General features: G+C 39.3%; 3 protein-coding genes and 1 non-coding gene across 4 annotated transcripts; 3 read left to right on the forward strand and 1 right to left on the reverse strand.

Annotated features, from left to right (window-relative positions):
* Positions 1–7,786: 7,786 nt before the first annotated feature.
* On the forward strand, positions 7,787–8,604 carry LOC125087949 (keratin-associated protein 4-6-like). Its single transcript, XM_047708799.1, has one exon. It carries the CDS (start codon positions 7,787–7,789, stop codon positions 8,330–8,332), a length of 546 nt encoding a protein of 181 aa, XP_047564755.1. The 3' UTR covers positions 8,333–8,604.
* Positions 8,605–15,495: 6,891 nt separating this feature from the next.
* Positions 15,496–16,547, forward strand: LOC125087948 (keratin-associated protein 4-6-like). The gene has a single exon (XM_047708798.1). It carries the CDS (start codon positions 15,531–15,533, stop codon positions 16,104–16,106), a length of 576 nt encoding a protein of 191 aa, XP_047564754.1. The 5' UTR covers positions 15,496–15,530; the 3' UTR covers positions 16,107–16,547.
* A 2,601-nt stretch (positions 16,548–19,148) lies between these two features.
* On the reverse strand, positions 19,149–19,255 carry LOC125088208 (U6 spliceosomal RNA). The gene has a single exon (XR_007123613.1). It is a non-coding gene; the product is annotated as a U6 spliceosomal RNA (small nuclear RNA).
* Positions 19,256–26,089: 6,834 nt separating this feature from the next.
* On the forward strand, positions 26,090–27,020 carry LOC125087950 (keratin-associated protein 4-6-like). Its single transcript, XM_047708800.1, has one exon. The coding sequence runs from the start codon at positions 26,102–26,104 to the stop codon at positions 26,555–26,557; it is 456 nt and encodes a 151-aa protein (XP_047564756.1). The 5' UTR covers positions 26,090–26,101; the 3' UTR covers positions 26,558–27,020.
* Positions 27,021–27,137: the final 117 nt, after the last annotated feature.

Genomic DNA, 27,137 nt, shown 5'->3' on the forward strand with positions numbered 1-27,137 from the left:
AATTCGGGGGCATGGAGGAGAAGAGTTGTATAGCACAGCAAGCCTTTCTTCAATATTTCTGAAAGCCTACTTTGCCCTACAATTCCACTCCTGAAAGATGTCTCATCCCTCTGTCTCCCCTTCTTTCCCCCAACTCTCTTGTTCTTCCCTTGTCTGGTTTTCTTGGAAAACCAGGGGGTTCTCCTTATGGTCTATCCATCTCCTATGTAATCCAATTTATTACCCTCTCAGCTTCTCTAACTTCATCTCCAACAATTAACAACAAAATAATGATCTTTCAGGAAAATCAATCACCCTGAGTAGTTGGGAGCATAGCAGAAAATGGAAAGTACTCAAATGTTAATATTTCCCTATCTTAATGACTTTTCTGGGATGTGTACTTATAGCCATGTTTAGGAGCACTTTGTCAACAAATATTATGAGGAGTGTGGGACTGACAAGAAACCAATCAATGCACTAGTTTGGTTCCTAGTAAGCCCAGAATACTCCCAAATCCTTATGGACTCTATCCCAGTTTAAAAAAAAAAAGAATTAAAAATAAATTTCTGATGAACTCATGCTAGTGAAAGCAGGAGAAAGATTTAGCAAGCTTTGTACTAAATGCATATTCTGAGAGTTGCAGAGCTAATAAGTAATACAGTGGGACTGAGTCATGATTGTGTTTAACTCCATAAATTAACTTAACTTGCCTAGGGACATTATTTCTCAACTCCACTCAAGTTACAAAATTCCTAATAGATCTGAGATGGTAGATGAAAATTAGTTGCACCATCAGTTGGCTTAAGCATAAAAATTTGGGTTGGTTTTTGTCTTTTTTTTTTTTTTTTTTGAGAGGGAGAGGCTCTATCAGTACTTTTTCATTAACAATAAAGAAAATCTTAAAGAAAAAGAGTGTAAGTGGAAGAATTGGAAAGAAAACAATAACAACAACAACAAAAAAGCCCCACCCTGGATTTAATGGAAAATCCAGAATTTCACACACATGGACTTGGTTTGCATATTAGTTATCTACACTTGTTGTGTAACAAGTTATCCTAAAATCTGGTAGCTTAAAACAACAAACATTTATTATCTCACATACTTTCTGAGGGTTAGCAATCCAAAAGTGGCAAGTTGGGCTCTCTCTTGAGATTGCCAGCAAGTCCGTTGACCAGGGCTGTATTCCTATGAAGGCAGAAAAATCTACTTCCAAGCTCGCTCACATGGCTGCTGGCAGGAGACCAGTTCCTCACTCACCATGTGGGCTGGTCAGGCATCATGCCATCTGGCTCCCCCCAGGGCAAGTAATCTAAGAAAGTGAGAAAAGTAGCAAGAAAACCCAAGATGGAAGCCACAAGCTTATAATAACCTAATCTTGAGAGTGACATATTCTTAGTACTGCTGAATTCCATTATTTTCCAAATGAATCACCATGTCTAGCTCACACTCAAGGGGAAGGGATCACACAAGGACGTGAGTACCAGCTGTCATCATAGAGCTTGCCAACTACAGTATGTAAGAGAGGTGCTCACAAATCTGAAAACGGGTTTTAATGCTTCGGGCCTGCAGGTGATTTCCCGGATCATAGGAAATGTCTACAGAGCAGACATCTATAACTTGGGCTATGGGAAAGCTGAAGGAAGAGCAAGAGCAAACACAGGCACTGGAAAGGAATAGTCAGAGGGAAGGCAAGTAATAGAGCAAGTAATAGTGTCCAAAAAAGAGTGGCAACTTGAAAAAAAAAAATCAAAGGACAGAATTCTACATCCAGCTATGACAAAGTAGCTGGTATCAGAATGAACCTCTCAATGAGGATAACTATAAGAACTGGATAAAATTAAGAGAATAATTGATTTTAAGCACTGGGAATTGATCTATGCAGGCAGGATTGAGCGTCCCATAGTCTTCGAAGAAAATTAAATCCTTTACATTGGAAGATAAAGTCACCTTAGGCTTCTCCAGTTTTTTCATATAAAATGTCTGGTATTCAATTAAAAATAGATATGCCAGAGGAAAAAAGGATCAAATTAATAAAACCAAGGAAAATATAGTAGAAATATACTCAGAAATGATCCATATAATTAAAACTAACTTTAAAATAACTATGATTAGGGGCGCCTGGGTGGCTCAGTGGGTTAAGCCGCTGCCTTCGGCTCAGGTCATGATCCCAGGTCCTGGGTTCGAGCCCCGCATCGGGCTTTCTGCTCAGCAGGGAGCCTGCTTCCTCCTCTCTCTCTGCCTGCCTCTCTGCTTACTTGTGATTTCTCTCTGTCAAATAAATAAATAAAATCTTTAAAAAAAAATAACTATGATTAATATATTTAAAGTAATAGATGAAAAATGGCAATTTTATCAGAGAACCAAAATATGTAAAAACAAAAATAAAAACAAAAATGAAAAGTCTAGTGAAAATCCTAGAATTAAAAAATTCAAAACCTGAAACAGAACTCAATAAAGGGGTTTAGCAGATTGGACAGAAGAAAGAGCACACTGGAAATAGAAAATATCCACACTAAAATACAAAAAGAAAAAAGGTTAAAAAAATACAGACAAGAGCATGAGGTACACATGGAACAAAGTGAAAGAAGATCAAATGTACACATAAACTTGAGTCCCAGGAAAAGAGAACAGGAAAGAAGCTATAAACAGATAGTTGATGGGCAATTTAACAAAAGTGATGGAAACATCAAACCACAGATTTAAGAACCTCTTTGAACTCCAATTTATTTATAGTCTTCATAATCTTCAATTATCTCAATTCTTGAGGTTACATTTTCTTTTCTTGAATCTACTATGCTACTCATGGTGGAATACTCTCTTGCATATTTTGTAATATTTTTCCCTCTTGCATACTTTGTAACATTTTTCCTGTGGACATCCCATGCAACCTGTGTGTGGTTTCTTTTCCTTGGGCTTACTGCTTCTTTAATTTTGAGTTTTTGTTTCATAGCAGTTATTTCTGTGTGGTATGATTTTTGCTTTTGTTTCTGACGATTCCAAGAACATTTGGGTGATGCATTTTGACAGGAATACTACATACATGATGTGTCCTTTCAGTGTGTGACTCAGGGAGACACATGACCATTTGTCTTATTATTAACGATGCTAACATTGATCCCATAGTTAAGCTTTTTTTCTCAAGTTTCTCCACAGTAAAGTTAACATTTTCCCCTTTGAAATTAATAAATGACCAATGAGGAGATATTTTTAAAATGTCCAAATATCTTGTCCCCCAACAAACTTTCACCTATTAGCTGTAGCCTCCATTGATGATATTTACCTGAATCAAGTTTTATTATGAAGGGTAAATGGTGATTTTTTTTAAACTCAGTTTTTCCTTCTACATTTATTAGTTGACATTCTACTACCATGGATAACTTCCTCATCTTTCTTTTCATTTCTTTAATTAGTCTCAATATGGACTTGTGGGGGTTTTTTTAATGGGTTAAAATCCATTACTATCGCTATTCATTTTGCTATTGAAGCTGTCCCATAGTGGACCAGTGAGAGTCCCTTCAAAGAAGCTCCAAACATTTTTTAATATTTACAAACAATGAGTTGTTGGTAATGGTTTCAAATTGAACACAGGAAGTAATACCTTGCACATACTTTAGAAACAGCCAGAGTCTATTCTCTGATGAGAATTTATAACTCACAGATAGGGTCTGTCTTCCTCATAGCCCACAGGTATCTCATAAAGATGAACTTTTTTCTATCCCCTACTATAATTCTACCTCTCTCTTTTTTTTTTCTAGCAAATTTTTAAATATTTATTTATTTACTTATTTAAATTTCTTTTCAGTGTTCCAGAATTCATTCTTTATGTACCACACCCAGTGCTCCATGCAATACGTGCCCTCCATAAAACCCACCACCAGGTTCGCCCAACCTCCCACCCCCTCTTCCTTCCAAAACCCTCCATTTGTTTCTAAGAGTCCACAGTCTCTCATGGTTCGTCTCCCCCTCCAATTTCCCCCAACTCACTTCTCTACCTCTCTTTTGACATCAAAAAGACCCTGGCATCATGTGAATAATTTGTCCAATAACATCATGGAGTGATACCCAGATCACAGGTAAACCTCAATGATGGAACCCATTCGATGGGCCCTTTTGACAAACAAGACAATAGAAAAGAGTTGAGGGTCCATATCTGGGCTCTCTACTCTGTTCCACTGGTCTATGTGTCTGTTTTTATGCCAGTACCATGCTGTCTTGATGATCACAGCTTTGTAGTAAAGCTTGAAATCAGGTAACATGATGCCCCCAGTTTTATTTTTCTTTTTCAACATTTCCTTAGTGATTTGGGGTCTCTTCTGGTTCCATACAAATTTCTGGATTATTTGCTCTAGCTCTTTGAAAAATACCAGTGGAATTTTGATCAGAATGGCATTAAAAGTATAGATTGCTCTAGGCAGTATAGACATTTTAACAATGTTTATTCTTCCGATCCAAGAGCATGGAATGGTCTTCCATCTTTTTGTGTCTTCTTCAATTTCTTTAATGAGTGTTCTGTAGTTCCTCAAGTACAGATACTTTACCTCTTTGGTTAGGTTTATTCCCAGGTATCTTATGGTTCTTGGTGCTATAGTAAATGGAATCGATTCTCTAATTTCCCTTTCTGTATTTTCATTGTTAGTGTATAAGAAAGCCACTGATTTCTGTACATTGACTTTGTATCCTGCCATGTTACTAAATTGCTGTATGAGTTCTAGTAGTTTTGGGGTGGAGTCTTTTGGGTTTTCCATATAAAGAATCATGTCATCTGCAAAGAGAGAGAGTTTGACTTCTTCATTGCCAATTTGGATACCTTTTATTTCTCTTTGTTGTCTGATTGCTGTTGCTAGGACTTCTAATACTATGTTTAACAAGAGTGGTGAGAGTGGGCATCCTTGTCGTGTTCCTGATCTCAACGGGAAGGCTGCAAGCTTTTTCCCATTGAGAATGATATTTGCTGTGGGTCTTTCACAGATAGATTTTATGAAGTTCAGGAATGTTCCCTCTATCCCTATACTTTGAAGCGTTTTAATCAGGAACGGATGCTTGATTTTGTCAAATGCTTTTTCTGCATCAATTGAGAGGACCATGTGGTTCTTCTCTCTTCATATTAATTTGTTCTATCACATTGATTGATTTGCGAATGTTGAACCATCCTTGTAGCCCAGGAATGAATCCCACCTGGTCATGGTGGATAATCTTTTTAATGTGCTGTTGGATCCTGTTTGCTAGGATCTTGTTGAGAATCTTAGCATCCATATACATCAGTGATTTTGGTCTGAAATTCTTTTTGGTAGGGTCTTTTCCTGGTTTGGGGATCAGGGTAATGCTGGCTTCATAGAAAGAGTCTGGAAGTTTTCCTTCTGCTTCAACTTTTTGAAACAGCTTCAGGAGAATAGGTGTTATTTCTTCTTTGAAAGTTTGGTAGAATTCCCCAGGGAATCCATCAGGTCCTGGGCTCTTGTTTTTTGGGAGGTTTTTGATCACTGCTTCAATCTCGTTACTAGATATCGGTCTATTCAGGTTGTCAATTTCTTCCTGGTTCAATTTTGGGAGTTTATAGTTTTCCAGGAATGCATCCATTTCATCTAGGTTGCTTAGCTTATTGGCATATAACTGTTGATAATAACTTCTGATGATTGTTTCTACTTCCTTGGTGTTAGTTGTGATCTCTCCCTTTTCATTCATAATTTTATAAATTTGGGCTTTCTCTCTTTTCTTTTGGATTAGTGTGGCCAATAGTTTATCGATCTTATTGATTCTTTCAAAAAACCAGCTTCTAGTTTCATTGATACGTTCTACTGTATCTCTGGTTGCTACCTCATTGATCTCAGCTTTAATCTTATTTCCCTTCTTATGTGTGGAGTTGGTTTGATTTGTTGTTGATTCTCCAGTTCTTTAAGGTGTAGAGACAGCTGGTGTGTTCTGGATTTTTCAATTTTTTTTGAGGGAGGCTTGGATGGCTATGTATTTCCCCCTTAGGACTGCCTTTGCTGTATTACATAGGTTTTGGACCGAAGTGTCTTCATTCTCATTGGTTTCCATGAATTGTTTCAGTTCTTCTTTGATCTCCTGGTTGATCCAAGCATTCTTAAGCAAGGTGGTCTTTAGCTTCCGGGTGTCTGAGTTCCTTCTGAACTTTTCCTTGTGATTGAGCTCCAGTTTCAAAGCAGATATGGACCCTCAACTCTATGGTCAAATAATCTTTGACAAAACAGGAAAAAATATACAGTGGAAAAAAATACAGTCTCTTCAATACATTGTGCTGGGAAAACTGGACAGCTATATGTAGAAGAATGAAACTCGACCATTCTCTTACACCGTACACAAAGATAAACTCAAAATGGATAAAAGACCTCAACATGAGACAGGAATCCATCAGAATCCTAGAGGAGAACATAGGCAGTAACCTCTTCAATATCAGCCACAGCAACTTCTTTCAAGATATGTCTCCAAAGGCAAAGGAAACAAAAGTGAAAATAACTTTTGGGACTTCATCAAAATCAAAAGCTTCTGCACAGCAAAGGAAACAGTCAACAAAACAAAGAAGCAACCCACGGAATGGGAGAAGATATTTGCAAATGACAGTACAGACAAAAGATTGATATCCAGGATCTATAAAGAACTCCTAAAACTCAACACACACAAAACAGATAATCATATCAAAAAATGGGCAGAAGATATGAACAGACACTTCTCCAATGAAGACATACAAATGGCTATCAGACACATGAAAAAATGTTCATCATCACTAGCCATCAGGGAGATTCAAATTAAAACCACATTGAGATATCACCTTACACCAGTTAGAATGGCCAAAATTAGCAAGACAGGAAACAACATGTGTTGGAGAGGATGTGGAGAAAGGGGAACCCTCTTACACTGTTGGTGGGAATGCAAGTTGGTGCCCCCTATTGGAGAACAGTGTGGAGATTCCTCAAGAAAGTAAAAATAGAGCTTTCCTATGACCCTGCAATTGCACTACTGGGTATTTATCCCAAAGATACAGATGTAGTGAAAAGAAGGGCCATCTGTACCCCAATGTTTATAGCAGCAATGGCCACGGTCGCCAAACTGTGGAAAGAACCAAGATGCCCTTCAACAGATGAATGGATAAGGAAGATGTGGTCCATATACACTATGGAGTATTATGCCTCCATCAGGATGAATACCCAACTTTTGTAGCAACATGGACAGGACTGGAAGAGATTATGCTGAGTGAAATAAGTCAAGCAGAGAGAGTCAATTATCATATGGTTTCACCTACTTGTGGAACATAACAAATAACATGGAGGACAAGGGGAGTTAGAGAGGAGAAGGGAGTTGGGGGAAATTGGAAGGGGAGGTGAACCATGAGAGACTGTGGACTCTGAAAAACAATCTGAGGGGTTTGGAGCGGAGAGGGGTGGGAGGTTGGGGGAACCAGGTGATGGGTATTAGAGAGGGCACGGATTGCCTGGAGCACTGGGTGTGGTGCAAAAACAAGGAATACTGCTATGTTAAAAATAAAAAAAAATAAAAATAATTAAAAAAAGAGAATAGAAAAGACAATTTTGAGAATACACAGATTGGAAACCTTAACATACTCAGAAAAGGATATCTTATTTTTCCTCATCTGAAAATATTTAACCAGAAAAACACAGTGATTTAATTTAATGACTAATACTTCTTCAGGAAAAGAAAACTAGGAAATGGTCCAGGATAAAAACACAGCAGCTTCAGCAGAGTATAAAAGAGGACAAGCAGCACAGGGATTTTCAAATTCACTAAACTCACTCTCTTCCTAATACCAGAACCTCCACCTTCTGACATCATGGTCAACTCCTGTTGTGGCTCCATCTGCTCTGACCAGGGCTGTGGCAAGGAGACCTGTTGCTGCCCCAGCTGCTGCCAGACCACCTGCTGCAGGACCACCTGCTGCCGCCCCAGCTGCTGTGTGTCCAGCTGCTGCCAGCCCTCCTGCTGTGGTTCCAGCTGCTGTGGCTCCAGCTGCTGCAGGCCTAGCTGCTGCATCTCTAGCTGCTGCCGCCCCTCCTGCTGTGGTTCCAGCTGCTGTGGCTCCAGCTGCTGCAGGCCTAGCTGCTGCATTTCCAGCTGCTGCCGCCCCTCCTGCTATGGATACAGCTGCGGTGGCTCCAGCTGCTGTGGCACTAGCTGCTGCCGCCCCTCCTGCTGCATTTCTAGCTGCTGCCGCCCCTCCTGCTGTGGCTCCAGCTGCTGCTGCCCCTCCTGCTGCTGCCCCTCCTGCTGCCTCCGCCCAGTCTGTGGCCAGGTCTCCTGCCACACCACTTGCTATCGCCCCACCTGTGTCATCTCCACCTGCCCCCGCCCCATGTGCTGTGCCTCCTCTTGCTGCTGAGACCCTTCCCTGTGACCACCAACTTTGTTTACCTCTGTCCCACATTTGTAGACCCTCCTTTTGTGCTTTTTAAACACATGGAGTGGAAATGATGCTGCTCAACTGAATTGGGCCTTGATTCCATGGAGGAACCAATCACACTGTTGAAGAAGATGGATGTGGCATGCAGCTTGCTTACACAGTTGCTTATACAGTAACAAATTTTACCCTTTGACAATTGGTGAAATCATTCTCCTAACTTCCCTTTTCTAGGCCTTTACTGTAACCTGATATATTTTTGTACCAAAATAAAGTTACAATTCCCTGCATTAACAATTCAGTGTGATTACTGCTCCCTTAAGATTTTGTCTTCAGCTCGTAGGCAACTGTATTTGACTTACACCTGCAGCAAACACACATGGTCTTGTCACTTCTCAATAAATAGTTTCCATTATTCACTGCCTGAATCTTTCCTATGTGCCTCCTTATTTCATGGGCAAATCACCTAACACTATGAACGTGTCCTAGGAAAATAAACAAAAAAGTGAAAACTAGAAGTTTGGAAGACTGTAGGTAGATAAAAGCAAAATAACACAATACATGTTTCACATGTATTCACATGTATTCACAACACACCAGCCACCATAGCTATGCAATCTATTGCTCAGCAGAGTCTACAAATTCGTATTTGGACTTGTACTCAATGACACTGGTGTCATCCACGCAGCAAATCAAATTTTCACTGATTCTGACTCTATTTATGATAGGGCTTTAGTCAAGTCTCATTTTTTTTCCTTTTGATAGAGAAGTTTCAGATCCTTATGAATTCAAGGGACAGGCAGTTTGCCTAGATGAGTAAAGCATGCCCTTACTAAGATGAAGTGTTTGGTGGAAACTGGGGCAATGTGTAGACTGCATGACCACATAAGAGGGTATTCCTGAGTTCCTGTCAATTGCTTCCATGGGAAAATGGGGACCCAGTGTTTTCACTGGAAAGTGCGTCTGCTTTCATTGACCCTCCCAAAAGCCAATTTCTTCATTCATTCATCCAAATAGTATTTATTGAGCATTTATTACTTGGGAGGCACAGTTAAAAGTACTGGAGTAAAGGCAGAGACCAACACACAGAACGCTCTCTACAGTAATAGAGCAGATATTCTAGTAGAGTTATTTACTTTTTTAGTAAATAGTAAAGTTTTTTCTATACATTTGTCCACTCAGGTTTCTACACAATATTTTTTCTCTGTGCTTTTACTTGTATGAATAAGACTGAGCTTTGAAGCCCCTCTTCAGATGAAAGTATCTGTGATACATATGGGGACACAGTTCCCAAAGGACAGTTTTACTAATGATGTACCCCACCCTTCAACCATAGAGCCACAGTAAGGTTGCCAAGTTAGGAGAGGGAGGGAGAGATATATTCACTGATGAAGAAAAGAATGGAGCTAATTCATCAGTTACTCACTTGGGGTGAGAACTAACAGAAGGCTGGGTTCCCATACTGCAAAAAAAAAAAAAATAGTAGAGAATATATGTAATAGATATCCCAAAGGGAGAAACAAAGCAATAAAACATACTAAGAATTATAATTCAAATAAAGGAACAGTTGTATGTACCTGGAAAAATCAGGCCATGGTGGTAAAAACTGAGACATAATAAATTTATAATATATATTTTATTACGTTGTATTATATTATGATGATCCAAAACTATTGGATTTCAAAGAAAAGAACATTTGAATATCTAGGCAAAATATCCATGTCAGTTAAAAGGAAAAGGAAACAAGATCGCATTCATGCATTTTGATGGCAACACTTCACATCAGAAGATAAATACAGTAACATTTTTAAGACATACAAGGAAAGAAAACATGATCCCAGCATTTTATATCCAGGCAAACCAAGTTCCATGCTACAAATAAACTACTGTGAACATGAGAGATCTCAGGGGATAATCTTTCTGTGGACATATTCTAAGGGATTTATTAGTGAATGAGCTTTAAACCAACAAGATCAGTGAAGGTATGGGAGGGATAATCTTCATGAAGACTAGCAGAGGGAGATATATAAATATATTATGGGCTGAATATATATGAGAAATGCATACTTATTATCTGCAGAACTAAGAATGAATAATGAACAGGCAAGAGGCAGTATTAATGTGATGGATACAGACTGACCACATAGATACAGTACAATTTCAAAAAAAAAAAAGTCCCTTCAATAAATGGTGCTGGGAAAATTGGACTACATATAGAAGAATGAAACTCGACCATTCTCTCACACCATACACAAAGATAAACTCAAAGTGGAAGAAAGATCTCAACATGAGGCAGGAATATATCAAAATCCTAGAGGAGAATATAGGCAGTAACCTCTTTGACATCAGCCACAGAAACTTCTTTCAAGACACATCCCCAAAGGCAAAGGAAACAAAAGGGAAAATGAACTTTTGGGACTTCATTAAGATCAAAAGCTTCTGCACAGCAAAGGAAACAGTCAACAAAACAAAGAGGCAATCCACAGAATGGGAGAAGATCTTTGCAAATGACAATATAGACAAAGGGCTGATATCCAAGATCTATAAAGAACTCCTCAATCTCAACACCCAAAAAACAGATAATCATGTCAAAAAATAGGTAGAAGACATGAACAAACACTTCTCCAAAGAAGACAATCAAATGGCTAGCAGACACATGAAAAAATGTTCATCATCATCAGCCATCAGGGAGATTCAAATCAAACCCACATTGAGATACAACCTTACCCCAGTTAAAATGGCCAACATTATTGGGACAGGAAACAACAAGTGTTGGAGAGGATGTGGAGAAAGAGGAGCCCTCTTACACTGTTGGTGGGAATGCAAGTTGGTGCAGCCTCTTTGGAGAAGAGTGTGGAGATTCCTCAAGAAATTAAAAATAGAACTTCCCTATGATCCTGCAATTGCACTACTGGGTATTTACCCCAAAGATACAGATGTAGTGAAAAGAAGGGCCCTCTGTACCCCAATGTTTATAGCAGCGATGGCCACGGTAGCCAAACTGTGGAAAGAACCAAGATGCCCTTCAACAGACGAATGGATAAGGAAGATGTGGTCCGTATACACTATGGAGTGTTGTGCCTCCATCAGAAAGGATGAATGCCCAACTTTTGTAGCAACATGGACGGGACTGGAAGAGATAATGCTGAGTGAAATAAGTCGGGCAGAGAGAGTCAATTATCATATGGTTTCACTTATTTGTGGAGCATAACAAATAGCATGGAGGACATGGGGAGTTAGGAGAAGGGAGTTGGGGGAAATTGGAAGGGGAGGTGAACAATGAGAGACTGTGGACTCTGAAAAACAATCTGAAGGGTTTGAAGAGGTGTGGGGGTGGGCGGTTGGGGGAACCAGGTAGTGGGTATTAGAGAGGGCACGGATTGCATGGAGCACTGGGTGTGGTACAAAAACAATGAATACTGTTATGCTAAAAATAAATTTTAAAAAAATGATTTAAAAAATTTTAAAAAAATAGCCATGGGAGGGAAAACTTTACGTTATAAAAATGATTCTCTGTGGGGAAAGGAAGGAATAGAAATAACAACACTTCCTTAAACATGCCTCAATTTGTGAATTTATTTTGGAACTACAAATACTTTCCATAATTGCAAAACAACATTTAAATTTTAAAAAGGGATTCCTAAAAACTATTTTTTTAAAGAAGTATGCATTTGCATTTACTAATACCTTATATGCCATATGCTTGATTTTTTATTTTTTTATTTTATTTTGGGGGGTTTTTTAAATCATTTTTATTTATTTGTTTTCAACATAACAGCATCCACTGTCCTTGCACCATACCCAGCGCTCCATGCAATCCGTGCCCTCCCCAATACCCACCACCTGGCTCCCCCAACCTCCCACCCCCCCCACCCCTTCAAACCCTTCAGAGTGTTCTTCAGAGTCCACAGTCTCCCACTGTTCACCTCCCCTTCCAATCTCCCCCAACTCCCCTCTCCTAACTCCCCATGTCCTCCATGCCATTCGTTATGCTCCACAAATAAGTGCAACCATATGATAATTGACTCTCTCTGCCCAACTTATTTCACTCAGCATTATCTCTTCCAGTCCCGTCCATGTTGCTACAAAAGTTGGGCATTCATCCTTTCTGATGGAGGCACAACACTCCATAGTGTATACAGACCACATCTTCCTTATCCATTCGTCTGTTGAAGGGCATCTTGGCTCCTTCCACAGTTTGGCAACCATGGCCATCGCTGCTATAAACATTGGGGTACAGATGGCCCTTCCTTCCACCACATTTGTATCTTTGGGGTAAATACCCAGCAGTGCAACTGCAGGGTCACAGGGAAGTTCCATTTTTAATTTCTTGAGGAATCCCCACACTGCTCTCCAAAGAGGCTGCACCAACTTGCATTCCCACCAACAGTGCAAGAGGGTTCAGTGGAACAGAGTGGAGAGCCCAGATGTGGACCCTCAAGTCTATGGTCAGTTAATCTTTGACAGAACAGGAAAGATTATACAGTGGAAGAAAGACAGTCTCTTCGATGAATGGTGCTGGGAAAACTGGGCAGCTGTATGTAGGGGGGTGAAACTCAACCATTCTCTTACATAGTACACAAAGATAAACTCAAAATGGATAAAAGACCTCAACGTGAGACAGGAATCCATCAGAGTCCTAGAGGAGAACATAGGCAGTAATCTCTTCGATGTCAGCCACAGAGACTTCTTTCAAGATATGTCTCCAAAGGCAAAGGAAACAAAAGCCAAAATAAACTTTTGGGACTTCATCAAAATCAAGGGCTTCTGCACAGCAAGGGAAACAGTCAAGAAAACAAGGAGGCAACCCATGGAATGGGAGAAGATGTTTGCAAATGACAGTACAGACAAAAGATTGATGTCCAGGATCTATAAAGATCTCCTCAGACTCAACACATACAGAACAGATAATCATATCAAAAAATGGGCAGAGGATATGAACAGACACTTCTCCAATGAAGACATACAAATGGCTATCAGACACATGAAAAAATGTTCATCATCACTAGCCATCAGGGAGATTCAAATTGAAACCACATTGAGATATCACCTTACACCAGTTGGAATGGCCAAAATTAGCAGGACGGGAAGCAACGTGTGTTGGAGAGGATGTGGAGAAAGGGGAACCCTCTTGCACTGTTGGTGGGAATGCAAGTTGGTGCAGCCTCTTTGGAGAGCAGTGTGGAGGAGATTCCTCAAGAAACTAAAAACTATTTTTTTAAAAAAGCCACTGATGATGTGCTCTGTTCCATGCATGATGAAAAAAGTTTCAAGCATTCACCTCAGGTGTCTCCATCCAGCTGGATACAGACAATCACATTCAGGTTACAGTAGATGTGCAGAATCTGAGTGCTCCACAATGTGATACCAAACATAAAGGAGGAACAGATGAGGTTTAGAAAAGAAGAAGAAATGTCTAAGAAAACATAACGGAGGATGAAGCACTCTGGGCTGGAACTTAAAGAGAGAATAAGGAATTGTTGATTTTTTTTAAAGATTTTATTTATTTATTTGACAGACAAAGATCACAAGTAGGCAGAGAGGCAGGCAGAGAGAGGAATGGAAGCAGGCTCCCTGCTGAGCAGAGTCTGATGTGGGGCTCGATCCCAGGACCCTGGGACCATGACCTGAGCTGAAGGCAGAGGCTTTAACGCACTGAGCCACCCAGGCGCCCTGGAATTGCTGATTTGAGTGGGAGAATGAACTTTCTAAGAAGATTTAATAGCAAAATCAAAGGTATACACTTCATAAGACTCAGCAACCTAACACATCTCTATGTGAAGTCTTAGAGAATAATGAGTACTTCATGGGTTCTTTAAAAAAAAATCAAAAAAGTAATTACAAAGCATTCAGAAGACTATCTGGCACATGGCAAGCACTCATAAACAGTATCTGTAATATCTCATTTCTCACTGTAGGTAAATAAGCCTTAAATACATAATGCTTGTTTTTGACACTAATTCTTCAGTGCTTGGAATATTTGCCCAAATTTTGTCTTTCAATATATCATAGTTAAGTGCCCATACAAACAGCAAGGCTTATCTGTTTTTATCTTCTTTAAGCAGAATGACTTGAATTTGAATTATGGAAAGAACACAAGAAAAAGATGCTTTAAATAAAACTTTATTTATAATGCAGAATCAATTACATATGTTGGACAATCAAAAGAAAGATCAAACATGCTCACCTTTACCATACTATATGTGAAGATTCCTGAAGGAAAAAGTTCATTTCTGAAAATTGTTCTTTCATCAAAAAGGAATGAGTCAAAGCTATATCTTGAGGAGGAGTCATTACAATGAGTTTAGACACTGTGACGCCCTGACTCTCCAATTATCCAGGAAATACAGTCCAGTCCTCCCATTATTTGTAGACAAGTAACCCCAGTGATGAGTCTTTCCTCCTATTTCCTTATCAGTACTCCACCTGACACTAGAATGCATTTTTCCACTTTGACCAAAAGAGAGAGAGAGTGAGAGAGAGAGACTTGGCACTGTAAAAGCCATCCTCAAAATATGATCATGGAAAAAGAGGAATTAAATCCTTGATCATATTTTGAGGATTATTATCACAACGACAGTCTCTCTCTTTTTTTGGGGGGGGGGGGGCAAAGTGGAAAAGTGCTACTGTCAGGTGGGGTGCTGATAAGGAAATAGGAGGAGACTCATCACTAGGTGAAACAGGTGATAGGAATTAAGGAGTGCACTTGTAATGAGCACTGGGTGATGTATGGAATTGCTGAATCACTATATCATACACCAGAAACTAATGTAACACTGTATGTTAACTATACTTGAATTAAATTATGACCACTGGAGTCATACACAAAAATGGGACACATGGAAAAAGTCAATAATAGAATATTATATGATAGTTCCAACATATAAGATACAATATACAGAAAAATATGCAAATGTCATTCAGTGAATCACAATGCTGCAGAAAAAGGGAAATGATGCTTTTCTCAGATATCGGCATATTTAACCTAATAAACATAATTATTAACTTGTAACACTAATTGCTTCCTAGTAGGAAAAACAAGAATGCTCTTTGTGATAACATCAGCTACTCAGCAGAGTATAAAAGGGGACAGAGGTGAGGAGACTTTCAAACTCAAGAAACCACTCTTGTGAAACCCACTTATACCCACTTGTGGAACCCCACTCCTCCCACTGACACCATGGTCAACTCCTGTTGTGGCTCTGTCTGCTCAAACCAGAGCTGTGGCCAGGAGACCTGCTGCCACCCCAGCTGCTGCCAGACCACCTGCTGCAGGACCACCTGCTGCCGCCCCAGCTGCTGTGTGTCCAGCTGCTGCCAGCCCTCCTGCTGTGGTTCCAGCTGCTGTGGCTCCAGCTGCTGCAGGCCTAGCTGCTGCATCTCTAGCTGCTGCCGCCCCACCTGCTGCCAGACCACCTGCTGCCGCCCCACCTGCTATGTGTCCAGCTGCTGCCAGCCCTCCTGCTGTGGTTCCAGCTGCTGTGGCTCCAGCTGCTGCAGGCCTAGCTGCTGCATTTCCAGCTGCTGCCGCCCCTCCTGCTGTGGATCCAACTGCGGTGGCTCCAGCTGCTGTGGCACTAGCTGCTGCCGCCCCTCCTCCTGTGGCTCCAGCTGCTGCCGCCCCTCCTGCTGCTGCCCCTCCTGCTGCCTCCGCCCAGTCTGTGGCCAGGTCTCCTGCCACACCACCTGCTATCGCCCCACCTGTGTCATCTCCACCTGCCCCCGCCCCATGTGCTGTGCCTCCTCTTGCTGTTGAGCTCCCTGCCCTCTGACTACCATCTCTGCTTACCTCTGCCCCCCAGATATAGACTCTTTTTGTGAGAACCCTTTTTGTGCTGACCTTTAGGACACATGAAATGGGGTTAATGTTGCTCAACTGAGTTTGGTCTCATTATTCTAATGAGCCCATCAGTGTCCCACTGACACTATGAGCATATTCTGGCCTCAGTCCAAATTCTACTTGTGGACCTCTCCCTTTCATCCAAGTGTGAATTTTCTTACAACATACCAACTGTTGTATTGACCAATTCTCCCAAATTCTCCTTAATTTTGAGCCACCAATTCATCAAGCTCAAGGGGCTAAAGTTTGATTGCAGTATTTCTACATTACAGATTTTTATAGTCTCTCTTAATTGTCCAGTGGATTCCTTTATAATTCTTAATCCCCAAATTTTCTTATGTTATAACTCTATGCCAAAATAAACCAACACTTTCCTGTACAAAAATTCAGTGTGTTAGTACTCTTCTTTAAGATTTTCAATGCAGTCACTGGGTATTATATAAGACTGATGAGTCACTGACTTCTACCTCTGAAAACCAAAAATACATGTTAATTAATTGAATTTGGATTAAAAAATAAAATAATAAAAAATAAATTTAAAAAAAAGTTTTTAATGCAGTCTGGACAACTATATTTTACCTATACATGTAGGACAGACAACATGGCTTTGTCAATTTTTCAATAGAGGGAGAGCCCAATTTAGTCACAGCTTCAGTTTCACTGGCAGTCTATTAAGTTCTTAGATAAAACAGACATTCTTGGGAATTCATGGATAAAAATTGGAGAGAATTTTTTTGGAAAACCTGTAAGAAATTAATGCTCCCTGGGACATCTTTTCCATACTACATATCTGTGAAAGCAGTTAATCGTAATTATAAGGAAAATGAAATTGAATGTAGCTGGGAGGAATCGATGATTTGGGGAAAATATAATGAAAGGCTGAGGTTGATAAATCAGATATTAAAGGACAGATGTAAAAGTCAGAGGTTTCACTGGCAGCATAGAAATGGACTCTCTTAAAGGTTAAATAAAGCTGAGGACCAAGGCTAGGACTTCATCAGAGGAGGAGCAGAGCTCCAGAGGTGGTTGTTCATTGAGCCTGGGTAGTTCTGCCATGCCAAGGTCAGGGCCCTAGTTGGGAGAGGAGACCCTGAGATATGAGATGGAGACATCTGGATTGAAGCACTTGAAGATCTTAAGTTCCCAAATTTCCCTGAACCCTCTGGGCTTACAAAAGTGATCAGATTTCCTTGTTGACATTTAGCGCCACCTCCATTCTTGAAGATGATACAGAAGCTTCAGTGTTACAAAGCAGGCAATACAAGCTCCTTTCACTACCTTCTCACACCTCACTTTGTCACAGACCAATAACTATGGCTAGCTATACAACTAACCCAGAGAATGGCTGAACGTGTTCATGGGAGACTATATCCCACAAGATCTAAAGTCTGCTTCATAGATTGTGGTATGGTTTTCCATCAGGAGGCTCATATTGTCCAGTTGTCTTTTTTTTTTTTATGTTACCAGCTGTTAGTGATCATCACCTAGGACCATATTTCATTTAGGCATAGCAAAATCATGATATTGCAATTCTACTGTTGCTCAGCTGCCATTTATTAGCTGGGATAATTCCATACAGAGAAACTTCCCCACATCGACATTTAGTAATCCACATGTATAGGAAAGGCAAAATAAATGTTTGATTCTTCCCTTTTATTTACCAGTTTGCATACTCCACGAGTGATGTAAGAATTTGTTTTCTTAATTTTGCATTAATATGAACTCATAGATTTCAATATACTTGATGGTGAATCAGTCCATTCTAGTTCATATCCCTCTATTGATCCTCAAATAAGCAACTTCAAGTTGGCCTCCAAGACCTAGTAATCTTTGAAAATTCCTCTTTTTCATATAACAGGATATTACAGACTTGTTTGTACACTTCCTTCCCCAGACTTCTAATCAACAATTTCTCTGAGGACCCCCAGTTCCTTTCAGGAGGAAAGAGTATTTGAGACCATAAATTGAAATATGCAGGTGTTCATTACTAGTAAATCACTTTGTTTTAGCTTTTCCAACATTCACAACTAGAAAATATGTATTTAAATGGTAAACCTTGTCATGAGTTTCTACTGAGAACTACGGGGCTTTTACTAAACCTCATATATCTTACTTATAACTCTCATTTCTCCTCTGCCAAAAATGTCTCAATGACACCATTGTATTTACTCGTTTTCTTTATTCTATATTCCATATGTTCTATATGTCCTATATATATTCTATATTCTGTTTTATATATTCTATATGTTTGTCCAACAGTCTCAGAATACATTACCAATACTAAGAACAATATGGATATTGAAAACAAGACTGTTTTTCAATTGTTTTACTTATTTTTGATCTTCGAATAGTTGCTTTTTATGCCTGGATATACAGTTACATTCTTTTATTATTATTGTTGTTTTAATGATTTTGAGATTTCAAAAACTTTAATTTTGTTTTATAACCATATAAAATATTGACATGAGTCCAAAGTCAAACCTATAGAACAAGGTATATCCCAAGAATTTAGCTTTTATCCTCTATTTCTCCACTCTGATACTTCCATTATTTTTTGTTTTCTTCTCAGTTTTATTAAGGTACAACTGACATACAAAAATTGCACTTACTTTAAGCATATAATTTGATGTTTTGATATATACAGTTGAAATCAACACCACATCAAGATAATGAACATCTATCACCCCCTTTATAATTCCTTCCCATCCCCTACCCCCAGTCAACTACCAATCCACTGTCACTATAAATGTTTCCATTTTCTAGAATTTAATGGAATCCTACTATTGTGTACCCTACCTTGCCTTTTCACTCAGCATAATTATATTGAAATTCATGTTGTCATGTGTATCACTAGTTCATTTCTTTTTTTTTAGCTTATTTTTCTATATTTTCCAAGTTCATGTTTTATTTTAATCCATTCCTCTGTCTCTCCCGTGCACGTGTGTGCCATGCTCTCTCAAAAATATGGAACACTTCATGAATTTGTGTGTCATCTTTGCACAGGGGCCATGCTAATCCTCTTTGTATTGTTCCAACTTTAGTATATGTGGGGTCCAAGTGAGCACTAGTGCATTTCTTTTTATGACTGAGAAGACTTCCACAGTATGGACACATGACATTTGTTTATCTGTTCACCTGCTGGTAGACACTTGAGTGGTTCCCAGATTTTTTATATTACAAATAGTCCCCATGAACATTTGTAAATAAGTCTTGGATATTATCATTTTAACTTTATTTTTTAAATTTTAATTCCAGTATAGTTAATATGCACTGTTATATTAGTTTCAGGTGTACAATATAGTGATTCAGCAATTCCATATATTACTCAGTGCTCATCAAGGTAAGTGTACTCTTAATCCCCTTCACTTATTTCACCCATCCACCTACCCACCTCCTCTCTGGTAACTATCTGTTCTCTATGGTTAAGAGTATCTTTTTTGGGGCACCTGGGTGGCTCAGTGGGTTAAAGCCTCTGCTTTCGGCTCAGGTCATGATCCCAGGGTCCTGGGATCAAGCCCTGTATCGGGCTCTCTGCTCAGCAGGGAGCCTGCTTCCTCCTCTCTCTCTGCCTGCTTCTCTGCCAACTTATGATCTCTGTCAAATAAATAAATAAAATCTTAAAAAAAAAAGAGTATCTTTTTGGGGTTCCCTCTACCCCCTACCTTTGTTCATATGATTTCTCTCAGGTAAATACTTTGGGGTGGAATGGCTAGGTCATATCGTAGGTGTATCTTTAACTCTAAAAAAATGTCAAACTGTTTTACAAGGGGATTGTGCCATTTTATGGTCTTTCCTTGTATGAAAGTTCCAATGGTTTCATATTATCACCAACACTTCATAAGGTCAGTCTTGTTAATGTCAACTATTCTAGAGTGCATATGGTGTTATCTCATTGTGATTTTAATGTGAAGTTTCCTAATGATTAATGATGTTAAACATCTTTTCATGGGTTGATTTTCCACCTGTGTATTTGCTTTGATGAAGGTCTATTCAAATCTGTTGCCCATTTTTGTTGGGTTGCTTCTCTTCTTTTTATTGAGTGGTAAGAATTCTTTATATGTTCTATATACAAATCCTTGTGAGATGTATGTTCTGTTAAGTATTTTCTCCATGGTGTGGCTTGCCTTTTAATTTCCTCAACAGTATCTTTTTTAAAATTTCTATTTTAATTTCAGGTGGCTAAAATAGTGTTATATTAATTTCTGATGTAAAACAGTGATTCAACAATTCTATACATCACCCTGCAGTAACCACAACAAGTGAATTCCTTAATCCCCTTCACCTATTTCACCCATCACCCACCCTCTGGTAACCATCAGTTTGTTTTCTATAGTTAGGAGCCTGATTCATTTTTATTTTTTATTTTTTTATAAACATATATTTTTAGACCCAGGGGTACAGGTCTGCGAATCGCCAGGTTTACACACTTCACAGCACTCACCATAGCACATACCCTCCCCAATATCCATAACCCCACCCACCCTCTCCCAACCCCCCTCCCCCCATCAACCCTCAGTTTGTTTTGTGAGATTAAGAGTCACTTATGGTTTGTCTCCCTCCCAATCCCATCTTGTTTCATTTATTCTTCTCCTACCCCCTTAACCCCCCATGTTGCATCTCCTCTCCCTCATATCAGGGAGATCATATGATAGTTGTCTTTCTCCGATTGACTTATTTCGCTAAGCATGATACCCTCTAGTTCCATCCACGTCATTGCAAATGGCAAGATTTCATTTCTTTTGATGGCTGCATAGTATTCCATTGTATATATATACCACTTCTTCTTATCCATTCATCTGTTGATGGACATCTAGGTTCTTTCCATTGTTTGGCTATTGTGGACATTGCTGCTATAAACATTCGGGGGCACGTGCCCCTTCAGATCACTATATTTGTATCTTTAGGGTGAATACCCAGTAGTGCAATTGTTGGGTCATAGGGTAGCTCTATTTTCAACTTTTTGAGGAACCTCCATGCTGTTTTCCAGAGTGGCTGCACCAGCTTGCATTCCCACCAACAGTGTAGGAGGGTTCCCCCTTCTCCAAATAGGAGTCTAATTCTTGATTGGTTTCTCTCTATATATATTTTTCCCCTTTGCTCATGTGTTTTGCTTCTTAAACTCCACATATGAGTGAAATAATATGTTATTTGTCTTTCTCTGAGTGACTGACTGACCAGCTGAGAATTATACTCTCTAGCTCTATCCATATCATTGCCAATGGCAAGATTTCATTTTCCTCTGCAGCTGAATACTTTTCCATTGGCAAGAGAAACCCCATTTTCTTTATTCATTCATCTGTAGGTGGACATTTGTAGACTTGGGCTTCCATCCAAGAGCTACCATCAGTCACGCTGCTATAAACACAAGGATGTACGTATCCCTTCGAATTCATGTCTTGGTATTTGGGGAGGGTAGGGAAGATCCAGCAGTGCAATTACTGGATCATATGGTAGTTCTACTTAAGCTTTTTGAGGAAACTCCATACTGTTTTCCACAGTAGAAGCACCCCGCCCAGTGTCTGCATTCCCACCAATAGCGTGGGAGGCTTCCCCTTTTTCCACTTCCTTACCAACACCTGTTGTTTCTTCTGTTGTTGATTGTAGCCATGCTGAAAGGTGTGAGGTGCTATCTCACTATAATTTCGATTTGCATTTCCCTGATGGTAAATAATGATGAGCATCTATATGTCATCTTTGGAGAAATGTCTGTTCATGTCCTCTGCCCATTTTTTAATTGGGTTATTTGCTTTTTGGGTGTTGAGTTTTATAAGTTGTTCATATATTTTGGATACTAATTCTTTATCAAACACATCATTTGCAACTATCGTCTCCCATTCAGTTGGTTGCTTTTAAAAAGTTTTGTTGATCATTTCCTTCACTGTGCATAAGCTTTTTATTTTAATGTACTCTCAATGGTTCATTTTTGCTTTTATTTCCTTTGCCTCAGGAGACAAATCTAGAAAAAAGTTGCTACAGCCAATATCAAAAAGGTTACTGCCTAAACAGTATCTTTTGAAAAGTAATTTTTATTTTGATGGAATCCGAGGACTTGATTGTTCTAGAATGCAATTAAGTTGATTTAACAATCTGATCCTTTCAAGACTTGCTTATAAACTGATGGTGGTATTAGAGCAGCCCTTACTCTAGGGAAAAATCTGCCTCACTCCTGAGGCAATACTATTCTAAGTCCTTTAACCAATGACCCATGAATTACAAGGTTTTTTCACTCTGGCTCATGGGAACATGAGCTGTTTCTGGCCTTTTGTCAGCTCCAAAGATTGTTCTCTTTTGTTTTTTGTGGGCAGGGTGGGGCAGGGTCGATTTTTTTCTGCCCTTGGGTAGTTTCTTCATGCACATGCACTCATAAGTACTCAGCTGAAGATGCAGGTGGATCTTCTGCAGACCTCTGGGGTTCTCTGTGCAACTCTTTCCTCTCTGATACCCTATGCTGTGAATTGCAGTTGATTTGGTCTCCTTCATGCCAGCTCTGTCTCCTCAAGTCAGGAGGATTACCAGGCTCTACCTGGTTCTCTCTCCCAGAGCTGCACCCCCCAGAAACTCTCTTCAAGAAATAAACTGAGGCAATTCTATGGATCACCTCATTTGTTTCCCTACTCTAAGGCACCAGTGTTCTGACCTGATAGCCAATGTCTAAAAGCCACAGTTTCATTTATTTTGTCTGTTTTTTTAGTTGCTTCAGGCAGAAGTGTAAATCTAGTCCCTAAGACTCCTCAGCAGGAATTGTAAGTCCCTTTTTTGTTTTTGTTTTGTTTCCTCTGCTCTTTCTCTGTTATTCCATTATTTAAAAAATTCATGTAATATAAGCAAATAGATTTTCTATATGTGTTCCCTTATTTTTTTTCTACCTGCAGTATTTTTTTTTCCAAATTTTCATTTAAATTCTAGTTAGTTAACATGTAGTATAATATTGGTTTCAGGAGTAGAACTTAGTGATTCATCACTTACATAGAACACCCAGGGCTCATCATAACTAGCATACTCCTTAATCCCCTTCACCCATCTAGCCTATGCCCCACCCACATCCCTCCCTTATTCGTTTAGACACATTGTAGAATGTTATGGACACTTTGCTCCATCTGCTTTATCATCTCTTAACAATATACTGGAGATTACTTCATAGTGGCATATAAAGATACTCTTTATTCCTTTTTTACAGCTGAATAGTACTCCATCATGGGGATACAACAGAGCTCATTCACCACTACAATACTGAAGGACACCCAGGTTGTGTCTAGCTCTTGTTATTGTTTTGTTTTCAAAAACAGCAGTGCCATGAGTAATCTTGCATAACATCTTTTCATAGTTTTGCCTGAATACCTTGACAATTTATAGAATAGGGATACCGGAGTCAAAGAATAATGCTGCGAATTATTGTCAAATCTTCATAAGAAAGGTATGAGCACGTCTATTTCCACAGAATCTTACTATTAGAGAATATTGTGAAATTTTGAATTTTTGACAGTCTCACAGGTGAGAAGTGGTATCCTATATAATTTCATTTCCATTCTTATGTGTGATACTAGACATCTTTCTATGATGGAGAATGATCTGAATCTCATTTTCCCATCAGGTTTTTCCTCTTCTCCAGTATAATTTTAGAAGTGCTTTATATATTAACATCATTGACTCTTTGTCTTTGGTATAAATTGCAGGTATTTTTTTTTTCATTCAGTCATTTGTCTTTTTACTTTGTTTCTGGTGAGATTTTAAACTCTATTTTCCTTATTACAAATAATTATCTTTTCACTATCTGAATTTAATTGTAAAATGTGTATACAATTGAAAAAATATTAAATTATGAGTCCTCTTTAATGATGGGGTCTCCTGTTACCTCTACTGCCCCATTTTGTAAGTGATCTTGGTTGACTCTCTTTGAAGTGCTATTGATTGTATCACTATCCTCCTTACTACTCCCATTGCCACCAACCTAGATAGGCATTCATCTCTCATCCTTAGCCTACAGCCACCACCTAAACTTTCCTCCTACTTCCCGTTACTCCCCCACCCCCAGGCAAATAATATTTTAAAAGCCTAGATGTTCTCTCACACCTTTCTCCCAACTGTGTGATGATACAGTTTCTTTGTATAAATTCAAGAATATCTTTACATTCTCCTCATTTTAGCAGTGAACTATTATTTGTCTTTACTATCCTATACATACCAACCAGACAAGTCATTTACTCCACGAGAGGCCAAAATAAACCCCCATTCAATTATATCCCCATTGTCTGAATGTTTTTCTTTTTTCCATCCATCTAGATTATCTATAGTATGATAAAGGGTGAGTAAATGCCTTATGTTTTCAGTAAATTCCATATTCACTCAACTAACATTCTTTCAGAGCAATTGCTAGGCACCCTGTTTATATATATGAATAAGGCAATCTCTGACCTCATGGGGTATATAGAAGGAATACGGGGGAAAAAGATATAAACCAGTTACAGTAGAGTGTGATACCCTATATCACAGGTACCTTGGATTAAAAAGAAAAGAAGAATTCATTTTGAGTGTGGTAGATGTCAAGAAAGACATTAGAGATGAGTTGGTGAGTTGGTATCCAGGTAAACATTTATGTATGAGCAAGAGTTTGTGAATTGACAAGAGAGAAAGCATATTTAAACAAATGAAACAGTATGAGAAAGGACATGGAATTATTACTCTTCATACCCGTTTGAAACTTCTAAGAAAGAACCATCTTCTCTATTGACTATATGATTTCAATCTATCTGAACCTCAATTACCTCATGTCTGAAGAATTAAGAAAAATTGCGACCACCTCTTAGAGATCTTGCGAAGCATAAACAAGGTAACAATTAAAGACACAGAAAATTCCTGACACACAATAGGCACTCAAAAATAGTAACTATTAGTATTATCTCATATTTCATAAGTGTACAGATTTAAATACATAATTTTTATTTATCATACTATGTTCTACATGCTTGCCAAACCCCTACATATGTGTCTTGTCTTATTCAATGCCTATAGAACACAGACTAAAGCTTAATATTTTAGATCTCATTTGTATCAAGCAAAATATCTCAAACATAACTTTTTGAGAGACAAAAGCTCAGAATACAAGAAAATATTCAATATGCATATTCTATTGGGTATGTTCATCCACCAAAATAAGAGAAAAAGTACTCCTATATGATACCCTATTTCTGAAGAACATGTCCATAATAATTTAATAATTTTTAAAAGGACCTATTCATGCCGATGGGTTTTTTTTACTATTCAATAGCAGTGAATCATTGCATTATGACTTTCAAACTGAATAAGTGAATAAGACAAAACAGATAGGAACTTCGATAAGATCCTTTATACCTTACTGGCCATCCATAAAATCTAAAGGAATCACCATATTCCCTACTGCACACAAGGGACTGCCCCCCTTCCTCCAAGATGGCTCTTTCACCCTATTTTCCTACCAGCATTTTTATATGACTGGTTGTTAACCTCTTTAACAGCAGATTTAGTCATCATAAAATCCACTCTCAACATACTATCCTGGAGTTAAATACATAAATGAAGATTTAATTCTTGTGAAATCCAGTGAAACAATGCTATGGGATGGGACTTGTTTGGAAGACACAGTAGGCAAGGGAAGAGATATGGAAGCTGATTTAAGTGTTTTTAACCAAATCAGATAGCTCACAGTACAACAGGAAAAGGAAATGGAGCCTTTTCTATATATAGGAATATTTACCAGATAAACATAATTATCTAATTTACTAAAGCTGATTTTCTATTAGGATAAACAAGAAGAGTCCTGTACGTGGTCATAGTAGCCCTCAGCAGGGTATAAAAGTGACAGAGGGCAGGGAAGGATCACACTTGAGAATTTCATTCTTCTGGAAACCCACCCAGAACCTCTAACCTCTAACACCATGGTCAACTCCTGTTGTGGCTCCGTCTGCTCTGACCAGGGCTGTGGCCAGGAGACCTGCTGCTGCCCCAGCTGTTGCCAGACCACCTGCTGTAGGACCACCTGCTGCCGCCCCACCTGCTGTGTGTCCAGCTGCTGCCAGCCCTCCTGCTGTGGCTCCAGCTGCTGCAGGCCTAGCTGCTGCATTTCCAGCTGCTGCCGCCCCTCCTGCTGTGGATCCAACTGCAGTGGCTCCAGCTGCTGTGGCTCTAGCTGCTGCTGCCCCTCCTGCTGCATTTCTAGCTGCTGCCGCCCCTCCTGCTGTGGCTCCAGCTGCTGCCGCCCCTCCTGCTGCTGCCCCTCCTGCTGCCTCCGCCCAGTCTGTGGCCAGGTCTCCTGCCACACCACCTGCTATCGCCCCACCTGTGTCATCTCCACCTGCCCCCGCCCCATGTGCTGTGCCTCCTCTTGCTGTTGAGCCCCCTGCCCTCTGACTACCATCTCTGCTTACCTCTGCCCTACAGATGTAGACCCTTCTCCTTTTGTGCTGAGCATTAGGAAAGATAGAGTCTGGTTGACCTCATCCACAGGTTGAGCCTCATGATTCCAATGAACCCAACCCACTGACTCTGTGAGCACATTCTGGTTCATGTTAAGTTCTTCCATTATTATCTTTTCCTTTCAATACTGGTGCCAAATATGGATATTAATTTGTAATCCATCAGCTAAAAAATCATCCCACTCCTCTAAGTTCCTCTTTCTTACTTATCACTATGGAGCTCTAGATTATCCTTCTTAACAAAGTAAATATTATCTGTAATCCCTATGCAGTACTGATTTGATACCCTCTGACCTGGGATTCAGTTATACACTTAGACCTGGGGGTCCAATTATGTATTTCTAAAAGAGTGAATTTCTTATGTTTTTTTGCTTCTCTGCTTTCTAATAAACTTTTCTACACATAAAAATTCATTGGCATTGTTCTCTATTGTATTCATGATCATTTTACTCAGTAACTAGGCAACTATATTTTACATGTTGATACAGGAAGAACACTC

Source organism: Lutra lutra, chromosome 16, assembly GCF_902655055.1.
Source record: "Lutra lutra chromosome 16, mLutLut1.2, whole genome shotgun sequence".
In the NCBI taxonomy this organism is placed as follows: domain Eukaryota; kingdom Metazoa; phylum Chordata; class Mammalia; order Carnivora; family Mustelidae; genus Lutra; species Lutra lutra.

Coding starts and splice junctions, on each gene's coding strand:
- LOC125087950 (XM_047708800.1), top strand. CDS start 26,102: ATGGTCAACTCCTGTTGTGGCTCCGTCTGCTCTGACCAGGGCTGTGGC.
- LOC125087948 (XM_047708798.1), top strand. CDS start 15,531: ATGGTCAACTCCTGTTGTGGCTCTGTCTGCTCAAACCAGAGCTGTGGC.
- LOC125087949 (XM_047708799.1), top strand. CDS start 7,787: ATGGTCAACTCCTGTTGTGGCTCCATCTGCTCTGACCAGGGCTGTGGC.